The sequence below is a fragment of the Coenobita brevimanus genome, chromosome 44, assembly GCF_032717465.1.
Source record: "Coenobita brevimanus isolate Jiangsu-jjx chromosome 44, ASM3271746v2, whole genome shotgun sequence".
Taxonomy (NCBI): domain Eukaryota; kingdom Metazoa; phylum Arthropoda; class Malacostraca; order Decapoda; family Coenobitidae; genus Coenobita; species Coenobita brevimanus.
The window spans coordinates 48,219,024-48,231,253 of record NC_136997.1 but is presented as its reverse complement, the minus strand read 5'-3'; the positions used below and the strand labels follow the sequence as shown (position 1 = coordinate 48,231,253).

The following is a 12,230-nucleotide window of genomic DNA, read 5'->3' as shown; positions in this document are numbered from 1 at the left end:
ACCTACCTACCTATATGTATTTATCTACCTCTCTCTCCATGGTCCTACCTACTGTGCCTACCTACCTACCTACTTACCTGCCTACCTACCTACCAACCTGCCTACCTACCTACCTACCTACCTACCTTCCTTCCTTCCTTCCTTCCTTCCTTCCTACCCACTTACCTACCTACCTACCTTCTTACCTACCTACCTTGCTACCTACCTACCTACCTACCTACCTGTATGTATTTATCTACCTCTCTCTCCATCGTCCTACCTACTGTGCCTACCTACCTACCTACCTGCCTACCTACCTGTCTACCAATACTTATATATCTACTTACCTCTCCATCTTCCTACCTACCTACCTACCTACCCGCCTACCTATATGTATCTATCTACCCATCTACTCATCTTCCCAGCGAGCATACCAGTCTACCTATCTATCTATCTGTCTATCTATCTATCGTGTTGTTCCGTGATGGAGAGAGAGAGCATTGACTAACTCTGTCCCCCTTACGTCCTTTCCCTTTGTGCCAGAACAATAGATTATGCGGTAGATAATAGGTAGCCTCTCTCTCTCTCTCTCTCTCTCTCTCTCTCTCTCTCTCTCTCTCTCTCTCTAATATAATACACCCCAGACCATCAACTCTGTCCCCTGAAGATTAACTCGCCCAATCCTACCACAGTTCATCCGACTCAGCATTGGCAGGGACAGACGGATGATAGACGGATATTGACGGATATTGACGGATGTAGACGGAAGATAGACGGATATTGACGGATGGTTACGGATATTGGCGGATGGTTATGGATGCAAGGCGGTGGCGGCAAGTATATCAAAGAAGTATTGGTGATGATGAGAGGGAAGAGCAAAACCAATGACCGGTTTTGCCCTAACTGAAACCGTTTGGTTCAAACCGAGTTGGTTTTGTCTGAAACGAACCAATTTAGTCCGCACCGGACAGGTTTTGTCCAATCAAAACCGGTTTGGTTTTATCAAAACCGGTTTTGTCCAGACTGGACAAGTTTTTTCCGAGCAGGACAGGTTATGTTCGAACAGGACAGATTTTTGTCTGATCAAAATCGGTTTTGTCTAATAGGAACCGAATTTGTCAGAACAGATATTTTTATGGCAAATACTCAGACGAAGTTGCATCCATCCTGCCAACTTTCCACACCTTCCCTCGTGCTACACAGGCATCTGGCAGCGCTCATGACTGGAATGTCACACAGCCATATTATACAACGTCTGCCTATCAGAATTCTTTCATTCCCCGAACTGCATCTCTTTGAAACTCACTTTCCCAGAAGAATAGTTTCCCCCAGATTTCAAACTACAGCTGTTCAAGTCCAACTGTTACAGATTTTTATGAACTGAGGACACCTGTAATCGAGTGTATGGATTTTTCTTAATTTGTTTTTCCTTCTTCTGTAAAAAGAAAACAGCCACGTAAAGACAGGCTTGGGAGAACGCATGTGTTCCTGCGACTTTAAGAAAACAGCAACCTTCCCCCAGGCAGCGGCGCGGCATCAGAGTACGGCATAGAGCTTATCACCTATTCCACACAGCTTTCCACACGCTCATTCCCCCCACATTTACCCACACCGTATCGCTCCTGGCTTAGGGGGGATGCGCAACACTTTCTCTTTACTGGTTTATTTTGGGTAACGGCACGTCGATATTGTTTTGTATGTTATTTATGTGGTTCGTGATATGGAAGTGATTTAAATATAGTTTGTGTTTGAATAAATGATGCAAGGTAGACACTAACAACCCTAACCAAGCCCTCCCTACGGCAAACGAGAAATGGCCCTATGGAGTGAAAGGGCAGCGCTATATATGGACTACCCTGTGTTTGTATACGATGTGAAATGAAACACCTTCGTCCCAAAATAAAAAATAGAAAATGAGGATAATTGCACTTGGAAGGGTTGCAGATTAATTCGTTTTACCGTCGACATCTTTTATGCTAATGAAATTTTGCGGGGACTGTATTCTACATTAACCACTTCACCGTCATTCTTTTGGGTGGTTGGATGGTTGGATGGATGGTTGGTTGGATGGATGGATGGATGGATGGTTGGATGGTTGGTTGGATGGATGGTTGGATGGATGGTTGGATGGATGGATGGTTGGATGGATGGTTGGATGGTTGATTGATTGATTGGTTTGTCCGTTCCTTCCTTCCTTCTTTCCTTCCTTCCTTCCTTCCTTCCTTTTTTTCACTCCTTCTTTCCTTCCTTTTGTTCTTTTTTCCTTCCTTCCTCCTTTCCTTCCTTCCTTCCATTCTTCCCCATTTCTTCCTGTGATCCTTTTCCTCCTCCCTTTCTTCCTTCCTTCCTTCCTTCCTTCCTGCCTTCTTCTTTCTTCCTTCCTTTCTTTCATCTTCCCTTCCTTCTTTCCAACCTTCCTTCCTTCCTTCCTTCTTTCTTTCTTTCCCTCCTTCCTTCGCTTTCGTTCCTTCGTTTACAAAAGCTCCAACATGCTTGCGTGCGTCGTCCTTGGTCACTTAATGTCGGCTCTCCACGCTGCTCGATCTCTAGCAGCCTTTAGTCAGTCCTTTATCGCAGAGGTCACACTCTATGCCCTCGTCCTCAATGTTCACATCTCTCACCCTCCTGGAGAGAGAGAGAGAGAGAGAGAGAGAGACAGAGAGAGATGGCAGGAGTAATTAAGAGACAAGTGGCATTTCAAGTAGGGAGAGAGAGAGAGAGAGAGAGAGAGAGAAGCGAGACAATACACCACAACGAAAGCCAAGTAAACAGTAAGACGTAGACGAAGATTGAGAAGGCAGTATAAAGCAGAGGGTGAAGGAGAAGAAGAAGACCGAGGAAGAGAAATGGAATGAGGGAACAAAAGAAAAGAAGGCAAAGATGGTGGCAGTAGTAGTAGTAGATGTAGTAGATAGTAAGTAGAGTCGTTGGCGTGCTTGGGGCCAGCGGATTGTAATATGAGGGTTAGTGTTAACCTTCACATTACAACTCCAAATGGTGAACTGTATTAGCAAGGCTGGTGCAGATCTTCACAACATAATACTCAAATGCAAGGTGATTGAAAAAATAGTAGTAGTGGCAGTAGTAGTAGTAGCAGTAGCAGCAGCAGAAGCAGCAGCAGCAGCAGCAGCAGCAGCAGTAATAGTAGCAGTAGTAATTGTAGTAGTAGTAGTAGTAGCAGCAGCAGTAGTAGTAGTAGTAGTAGTAGTAGTAAGAGTAGTAGTAGTAATAGTAGTAGTAGTAGTAGGTATTGTTGTTGTTGCAGCCCCAGGTTCATCTGAAACGTGATCCCAGTGGACTGCAGGCTGAAATAATCCCTCTTCATTCCACCATCCTCCTTTTGCGGGGATAGGGAGGGAGTTGAAGGATGTTTGTATAACCGGGCAGTGGAGCCGCCTGGTTATATCGGGGCCACCACGTGAAGGCTTCCCTCTCTAGCACCTGGGGAGAAGGAAGACAGAGACGAGGAAGGAAGAGGGACAAAAGCATCTCAGGAAATTGTTGGTGAAAGAAAAGAAGGCAGAAGCGAGGTTGAGTGTGCACGCCGTGAGAGGTGATCGCGTGAGTGGGTGAGGAATGCGGGAAGGAAGAAGGGTAGCTTTGAGAGAGACAGACAGACAGACGGACAGAGACAGAGACAGACACAGACAGACAGACAGAGAAACTATGCATTCTTACCCTAAGATTAATCAAATGAGAGAGAGAGAGAGAGAGAGAGAGAGAGAGAGAGGAGGAGGAGGAGGGGGGGGAGATAATATACCACAAAGTCAAGGAAAAAGCTCAAAGGAAAGAGAGCAACAGGGAAATATAAAGGAAGAGAGCAACAGGGAAAATATAGGAAGAGAGCAACAGGGAAAATATAGAAAGAGAGCAACAGGGAAAATATAGAAAGAGAGCAACAGGGAAAATATAGAAAGAGAGCAACAGGGAAAATAAAGGAAGAGAGCAACAGGGAAAATATAGGAAGAGAGCAACAGGGGAAAATATAGAAAGAGAGCACAGAATGACAACCAAGAGGACAAAGGGATGAAGTGTAGAGAGGAAAAACAAGATCTCAAAATAGTGGTGGTTATGAGAAAGAAGACGGAGGTAGGAAATAGACAGGAAGAAAATGCAACGAACTGCGCAAAGAAAACACATAGACTGAACTCCAAGACAAGATGAAGGAAGGACGAAGAAATAGGAAGAAAATACGACCCCAGAGCATTGACAGTGAAGAAAAAGAAGACGGGGGTAAAGACAAGGAATAGAGAAATAAGGTGAGTACACGGAGCAGAAACCTGAACACACGCAAAACCGAAGACAAGAGGAAGAGGAAGACGAAGAATAAGGAAGAAAATGTGACCCCTGAGCGTTGGCGGTGAAGAGGAGGAAGACAGGAGCGAGGTCAAGTGAGAGTGACAGCGAGAGGAGGTCTTGTGAGAAGCTGGGGGAGAATGGAGGTCCCTTAAACTGAAAAATATTGTCCTTACGTCTGCGTCGAGTGTGCTGCTAGGTTCAGAAATTTTGTGTTGCTTTGGGTAAACTCGCTTCTGTAGGCTCGCTTCGTAGTGTGTGTGTGTGTGTGTGTGTGTGTGTGTGTGTTTTGAGGGGGCTATACTGTCACGTCTGACACTGCCAGACTTCATACTGCCACACTACACACTCCCACAACTTTCTCACACCACACACTACCATTCCCCATACTCCCATACCACACACTTCCATACCACACACTGCCACACCATTCACTGCCACACCACATACTACACACACATCCACACCACACACTCCCACACCTTTCTCATACACTACCACTCCCTTTACTCCCATCCCTCACACTCCCACCACACACTACCACCCCTTACACTACCCTGCCACACACTACCACCCCTCACACTGCCCCACCACACACTGCCACCCCTCATACTCCCGCACTTTCCGCTTCTGTTACTCAAGGTGAAAAATACAGCTTTATATCAACCTCAAGTGACTTCCCAGCTCGAAGTATTGTGGAAATTCTTGTTTAAAAATTTTTCTGTTGACTTTCTTAATTTCTAGGCAATTCTAGGGACACACACACACACACACACACACACACACACACACACACACACACACACACACACACACACACACACACACACACACACACACACGTCCCCCAGCGCCCTCCCACTCCCGCTGTGGCTTGAACCATATATAGTTTTTCTCCTTCTGATTCAGTGACTCATTTCCTTCCTCTCAGCGACTTAGTTCTTTCCTTTAAGTGACTCATTCTTTTAGTGACTCATTTCCTTCCTCTCAGTGACTCATTCTTCTTCAGTAACTCATTCCCTTCCTTTCAGTGACTCATTCTTTCAGTGACTCATTTCCTTCCCTTAACCGACTTATTTCTTTCAGTGACTCATTCCCTTCCTCTCAGCGACTTATTCTCCTCATTCCAGTGACTCACCTGACCGCCGTGGGTAACCTGGCTTTCTCTCAGCCGCTGTACGAGGTCATGGTGAGGGAAAACACAGCACCCGTGTTACTACTCACTCTACAGGCAGCTACAAACACGTCTAGTAAGTGATTTTATGAGTTTTATTGCATTACTTTTCCTTACCGTACCTTATTGCTCAGCCTTACCCTACCCTACCCTACCCTGCCCTATCGTACCCTTTCCTACCCTACCCTACCCTACCCTACCCTACCCTACCCTACCCTACCCTACCCTGCCCTACCTACCCTACCCTACCTGCCCAAAAGTAGTCTAACGTATTCCATTCTAACCTGTTGTTTGTTACAGAATTTGATAAAGACTTGATAATATTGATACTGCTACTACTACTACTACTGCTAATAATAATAATAATAATAATAATAATAATAATAATAAAAAAATGGTATTAATGATGATTATGATGATGATGATGATTTATTATTTTTGTTATTATTATTATTATCATTATTACTATTACTATTACTGTTACTACTACTACTACTACTACTACTACTACTACTACTCCCTCAGGTATGGCAGTGATGTACAGCGTGGTGAGTGGAGCGGCAGGAGGGTTGTTTGTCGTAGGTGCCTTTAGTGGTCACCTCACCCTTACCGCACCCTTGGATTACGAGACGAAGCACACCGTAAGTACCTCTCTCTATCTCTCTTATCTCTCACTATCTCTACCACTGCCTCTTATCTCTATCACTATCTCTTATCTCTATCACTATCTCTTATCTCTACCACTATCTCTTATCTCTCACTATCTCTTATCTCTATCACTATCTCTTATCTCTATCACTATCTCTTATCTCTACCTCTATCTCTTATCTCTATCACTATCTCTTATCTCTCACTATCTCTCTTATCTCTATCACTATCTCTTATCTCTACCTCTATCTCTTATCTCTATCACTATCTCTTATCTCTATCACTATCTCTTATCTCTATCACTATCTCTTATCTCTATCACTATCTCTTATCTCTATCACTATCTCTTATCTCTACCACTATCTCTTATCTCTACCACTATCTCTTATCTCTATCACTATCTCTTATCTCTATCACTATCTCTTATCTCTATCACTCTCTTATCTCTATCACTATCTCTTATCTCTATCACTATCTCTTATCTCTACCTCTATCTCTTATCTCTATCCCTATCTCTTATCTCTATCACTATCTCCCTTATCTCTATGGCCATCTCTTATCAATAAACCTTTATCATTACCTCCCTGTATCACTGTCTCTCATTTTCTATCTCTCTTGCTGTCTCTCTCATCACTATCTCTCTCACTATCTTATTTTCATCTCCGTCAATAGAAGGATGCCGAGAATGTTTAGTTTGGAGAGATAGGAATGAAGACGAGGGTCATTAGGAAGATAATTGGTCCTGTGGTTTATTAAATGTAAATCTACGAGGAGCCCTGTTCTTTAATTATATCTTTTTTAGGTCATTCTCTCTCTCTCTCTCTCTCTCTCTCTCTCTCTCTCTCTCTCTCTCTCTCTCTCTCTCTCTCTTCGTCGTCTTTTTTTTTATATCTTTTTTCGACGCCTGTTTATTCCATTTTCTTCTACGTCTTCATCTTTTTCTTCGCTTTCTTCATCATCATCGTCGTCACCTCCTCCTCCTCCTCCTCCTCTTCCTCCTCCTCCTCTTCCTCCTCCTCCTCCTCCTCCTCCTGCTCCTCCTCCTCCTGCTCAACAACACCCACATCACAGGGAATAAAATAAAACAAAATATTAAAAAATCCATAAATGCAATATACAAAATATATTTAAAAATCTAGTCAAGCTTTTATCGTAGCATTTTTATTCTTGCAACCACTGAGTCTCGCCATTTCTCGCGCAGTACGAGATCTTAGTGATATTGTTTACATTATCTCAACTGTCCAAGAAAATAAATAGATTAAATAATAAATACAATAAAACACGCACAAAATAGAAATAAAGCAAATTCTTATCATTTTATTACTGTAGGATTTTAATTTGTAAACTTCTGAGTCTCGCTATTTCTCGCCCAGTACGAGATCACAGTGAAATTACGTGTTTACAATATCTAAATTGTCCAAAAATATATATAGATAAAATAATAGATACAATAACGCAGAGAATATTTTAAAAAGTTAATTCTAATCTTCTTTTACTGTAGGATTTTTATTTTTGAACTTCTGAGTCTCGCCATTTCTCGCCCAGTACGAGATCACAGTGAAATTACGTGTTTACAATATCTAAACTATCCAAAATAAAGAAATAAACAAAACACAAAATTCTAATCACATTTTTACCTCAGGATTTTTATTTTTGAACTTCTGACTCTCGCCATTTCTCGCGCAGTACGAGATTATAGTGGCGGGCCTGGCGGGGGAGGAGAGGGCGTTCGTGCAGGTGACGGTGAGGGTGAGTGACGAGAATGACCTGCCGCCTGTCTTCCCCTCGTCCTTACTCCAGACGCAGGTCACCGAGGAGGACGACCGATTCCTGCCCAAGCTCGTCCTTGAGGTGAGAATTAGGGCCCTTAACGCCTCTTCTTTAGCGATTTATTCTCCACATTACACCCCCTTTTCTCCCATCCTAATAACCACGGACGTTACTTATGTGCCCTTCAGTAATTAGGGGTTCCAGTAATTAGGGTTCCAGTAATTAGGGGTTCCAGTAATTAGGGGTTCCAGTAATTAGGGGTTCCAGTAATTAGGGTTCCAGTAATTAGGGGTTCCAGTAATTAGGGTTCCAGTAATTAGGGTTCCAGTAATTAGGGTTCTAGTAATTAGGGGTTCCAGTAATTAGGGTTCCAGTAATTAGGGTTCTAGTAATTAGGGTTCTAGTAATTAGGGTTCCAGTAATTAGGGTTCCAGTAATTAGGGTTCCAGTAATTAGGGGTTCCAGTAATTAGGGTTCCAGTAATTAGGGGTTCCAGTAATTAGGGTTCCAGTAATTAGGGGTTCCAGTAATTAGGCTTCCAGTAATTAGGGGTTCCAGTAATTAGGGGTTCCAGTAACACCTCTTCCTTACCGAATTATTCTCCATATAACGCTCAATATTTTTTCCCCCGTAACACCTCTTCCTTACCGAATTATTCTCCACATAACACCCGAACATTTTTTTTTTCTCGTAACACCTCTTCCTTACCGAATTATTCTCCACATGACACCCCAGTATTTTTGTTTACAGTATGTTGTTGATTGTGTAGATTTAAAACGATAAGAATAATATAAAACTATAAAGATAAAGGGAATGTTAGTGTTAAATGCTAAATAAGTCGCCAAGGAATAGATGTTGCGGTCACTCCTTTGATATCTTCAATACAGTCTCAGTTACGTTTGTGGCTTTTATGTGTAGGTTAAATTTCTCTCTCTCTCTCTCTCTCTCTCTCTCTCTCTCTCTCTCTCTCTCTCTCTCTCACACACACACACACACACACACACACACACACACACACACACACACACACACACACACACACACACACATCTCCACGTCTCTTCACTTCCATATTCTCTCAAAAATTCATCTTAATACTAATCCACTCATGTCTGTATCTGGCAGTAAGGTGTAATAGGCAAGATAAATCGCTTAGGAAAAGGTGTTAGGGAGCTTCCTTAATGAGAATACGGGTCTCTTATCTCTTATCTCCCTTATCTCCAGGTATCAGCCAGCGATGGACAGTAAGATGTAATAGGGAAGATAAATCGCTTAGGAAAAGGTGTTAGGGAGCTTAATGAGAATACAGGTGTCTTATCTCTCAACCTCCAGGTGTCGGCGAGGGATGGAGATGCCAGCGATGAAGGTAAACTCACGTATACACTAGAGGGTGATGGGGTGTCTGAGCCGAATCCTTACTTCTCCGTCACCCCTTCAACAGGACAACTACACCTCCTTAGGGTACGTAGATAGATAGATAGGCAGGTAGATAGACAGATAGATAGATAGAGAGATGGATAGATATAATAGAGAGAGAGAGGAAGGTGAAGACGTTAGTGTAGAAGAATGTTTGTGAAAGATACCATCCATTATTTTCAGTGTCTTAGTCGTTTTCACGCCTAATTCGTCGTTTTTTTTGTTATATCCATTTATTTTATACCTCACGAAGTAGCCTTTATATCTCCACTCCCCACACCAGCAGACTGTGCCATCCGTACAATGCACAAAGTACAAGAGATCAGTAAAACGGTCTGTCATGTAGTTATTCTCTTTTTTGGATCCTTTTAAAGTTTTTGGTATCGCCTTTTTTATTTTTTACTGCAAATTTAGCGATGTTTGCTTTTTCATTCAGTCTGACAGTATTATTGCTTCCAGTTCTTTCATCAAATTATGTTTACTTGTCATATTTAAACGTCATCATTACCCTCGTTCCACATCAAAGTTTGCCCAGTTTTCATATACATTTCGTTTCCCCTTCCTGTTTTGGCGTCTCTCTCTGTCTATCTATCTGTGTGTGTGTGTGTGTGTGTGTGTGTGTGTGTGTGTGTGTGTGTGTGTGTGTGTGTGTGTGTGTGTGTGTGTGTAAAATAACTACACCATGCACTTTATCGGGTCTGACAGTCAATGAAGAATCAAGCCTAAGATTTTTAAAGGCTAGGTATTCATCTTTACCGAGGCAGTGTGACTTGTGATGAGAACGTTGTGGGTAGAACAACTCAAATGGTAAGTGGCGGACAGAATTTATATATTGGGTAAATGTATCTTTATTTATTTATATCATCCTGTTCTGTGCACATTTGTTTCTGTTCAAAAATAAATGCTTCACTAATGATAAAGAAGATTGATGGTAAATTACTAAGAAAAAAACATCCTATCTCATATTTCGAAGGCCTCCATAATCGACAGCGTCTTTCCCGCCACTTTCACTGCCCCCTGAACCAACACTGCCTTGCTGGTAATTAGGTCAACATTACCTGCTTTGAAGGCACAAGTAATATATGTTTTCGCTCTGGGCATGGAAAGGAGTTGGCCATGTTTACGAGAGAGAGAGAGAGAGAGAGAGAGAGAGAGAGAGAGAGAGAGAGAGAGAGAGAGAAAGAAAGAAAGTGCAAAAATCCATCCTACTCTTTTTCCCCTTTTTTTTTTTTTTTTTTTTTTTTTTTTTTTTTAGAATAACGCCAAACTCAACACAGCGTCTAGCAATTTTTTTTCTTTTCTAAATTTGTTTCTCTTTTTTCAGAACAATACCAAACAGACCCAAAGAAAATCCTACCTATTTTTTTTTCTCTCTTTTAGAATAATATCAGATGCTATAAAAAAAAATCCTAACTGTTTCTTTTTCTTTTTTTTTTTCAGGCACTCGACCGCGATGCTCCGTACGGACGAGCGAGGTGGCAGTTGGTCGTATCAGCCACGGACGCGGTACATACGGCCCGGGTCACGGTCCACGTCACGGTCAAGGACATCAACGACAATGCTCCTTTCTTCCCCAACGTCACCATCAACGCGACGGTGATGGAAAACGCAGAGGCGGGTGAGTATACGGTGAGGGAGATTGGAAATGTAGTATACGTTGATGGTGACGGATAATGCAGAGGTGGATGAGTAGACATTGATGGTGATGGATAATGCAGTATACATTGATGGTGATGGATAATGCATACACATTGATGGTGACGGATGATGCAGTATACATTGATGGTGACGGATAATGCAGTATACATTGATGGTGATGGATAATGCAGTATACATTGATGGCGATGGATAATGCAGTATACATTGATGGTGATGGATGATGCAGTATACATTGATGGTGATGGATGATGCAGTATACATTGATGGTGACGGATAATGCAGTATACATTGATGGTGACGGATAATGCAGTATACATTGATGGTGATGGATAATGCAGTATACATTGATGGTGACGGATAATGCAGTATACATTGATGGTGATGGATGATGCAGTATACATTGATGGTGATGGATGATGCAGTATACATTGATGGTGATGGATGATGCAGTATACATTGATGGTGATGGATGATGCAGTGTACATTGATGGTGATGGATGATGCAGTATACATTGATGGTGATGGATGATGCAGTATACATTGATGGTGACGGATGATGCAGTATACATTGATGGTGATGGATGATGCAGTATACATTGATGGTGACGGATGATGCAGTATACATTGATGGTGATGGATGATGCAGTATACATTGATGGTGATGGATAATGCAGTATACATTGATGGTGACGGATGATGCAGTATACATTGATGGTGACGGATAATGCAGTATACATTGATGGTGACGGATAATGCAGTATACATTGATGGTGACGGATAATGCAGTATACATTGATGGTGACGGATAATGCAGTATACATTGGGAGCTGAAATGGTTAGAGAGAGAGAGAGAGAGAGAGAGAGGGTCACAGGAAAGACAAACTGAAATGATTGAAGTGATCAGTAAACAAAAGCATAGAGAGAGAGAGAGAGAGAGAGAGAGAGAGAGCAGTAAAAATAACAGCAATACATAGACGAGGAACAAAGGCTTGATACAAATTGTCTGTAACAATAGGTGTTTCGAAATTTTATATGGAACAGAAAAAATTATGGAAGAAGACACACACACACACACACACACACACACACACACACACACACACACACACACACACACACACACACACACACACACACACATACACACACACGCACACACACACACACACACACAGAGGGGGGGAGAACAGTAAGCTTTTTACAAACGATAAAACGACATTAGTAGGAACTGAGAGAGAGAGAGAGAGAGAGAGAGAGAGAGAGAGAGAGAGAGAGACCTGAATAAATG

General features: G+C 42.2%; 1 protein-coding gene across 1 annotated transcript in view; it reads left to right on the top strand.

Moving 5' to 3' along the window:
• The first annotated feature begins 1,459 nt into the window (after window positions 1-1,459).
• The window catches only part of LOC145398103 (putative neural-cadherin 2), a 78,522-nt gene continuing 67,751 nt past the window's right edge, over window positions 1,460-12,230 (top strand). Inside the window, 6 exon segments of the mRNA XM_080271057.1 lie at window positions 1,460-1,520; window positions 5,406-5,525; window positions 5,975-6,090; window positions 7,784-7,948; window positions 9,200-9,328; window positions 10,724-10,901. Of these exon segments, the coding sequence (XP_080127183.1) occupies window positions 1,460-1,520; window positions 5,406-5,525; window positions 5,975-6,090; window positions 7,784-7,948; window positions 9,200-9,328; window positions 10,724-10,901 (769 nt within the window).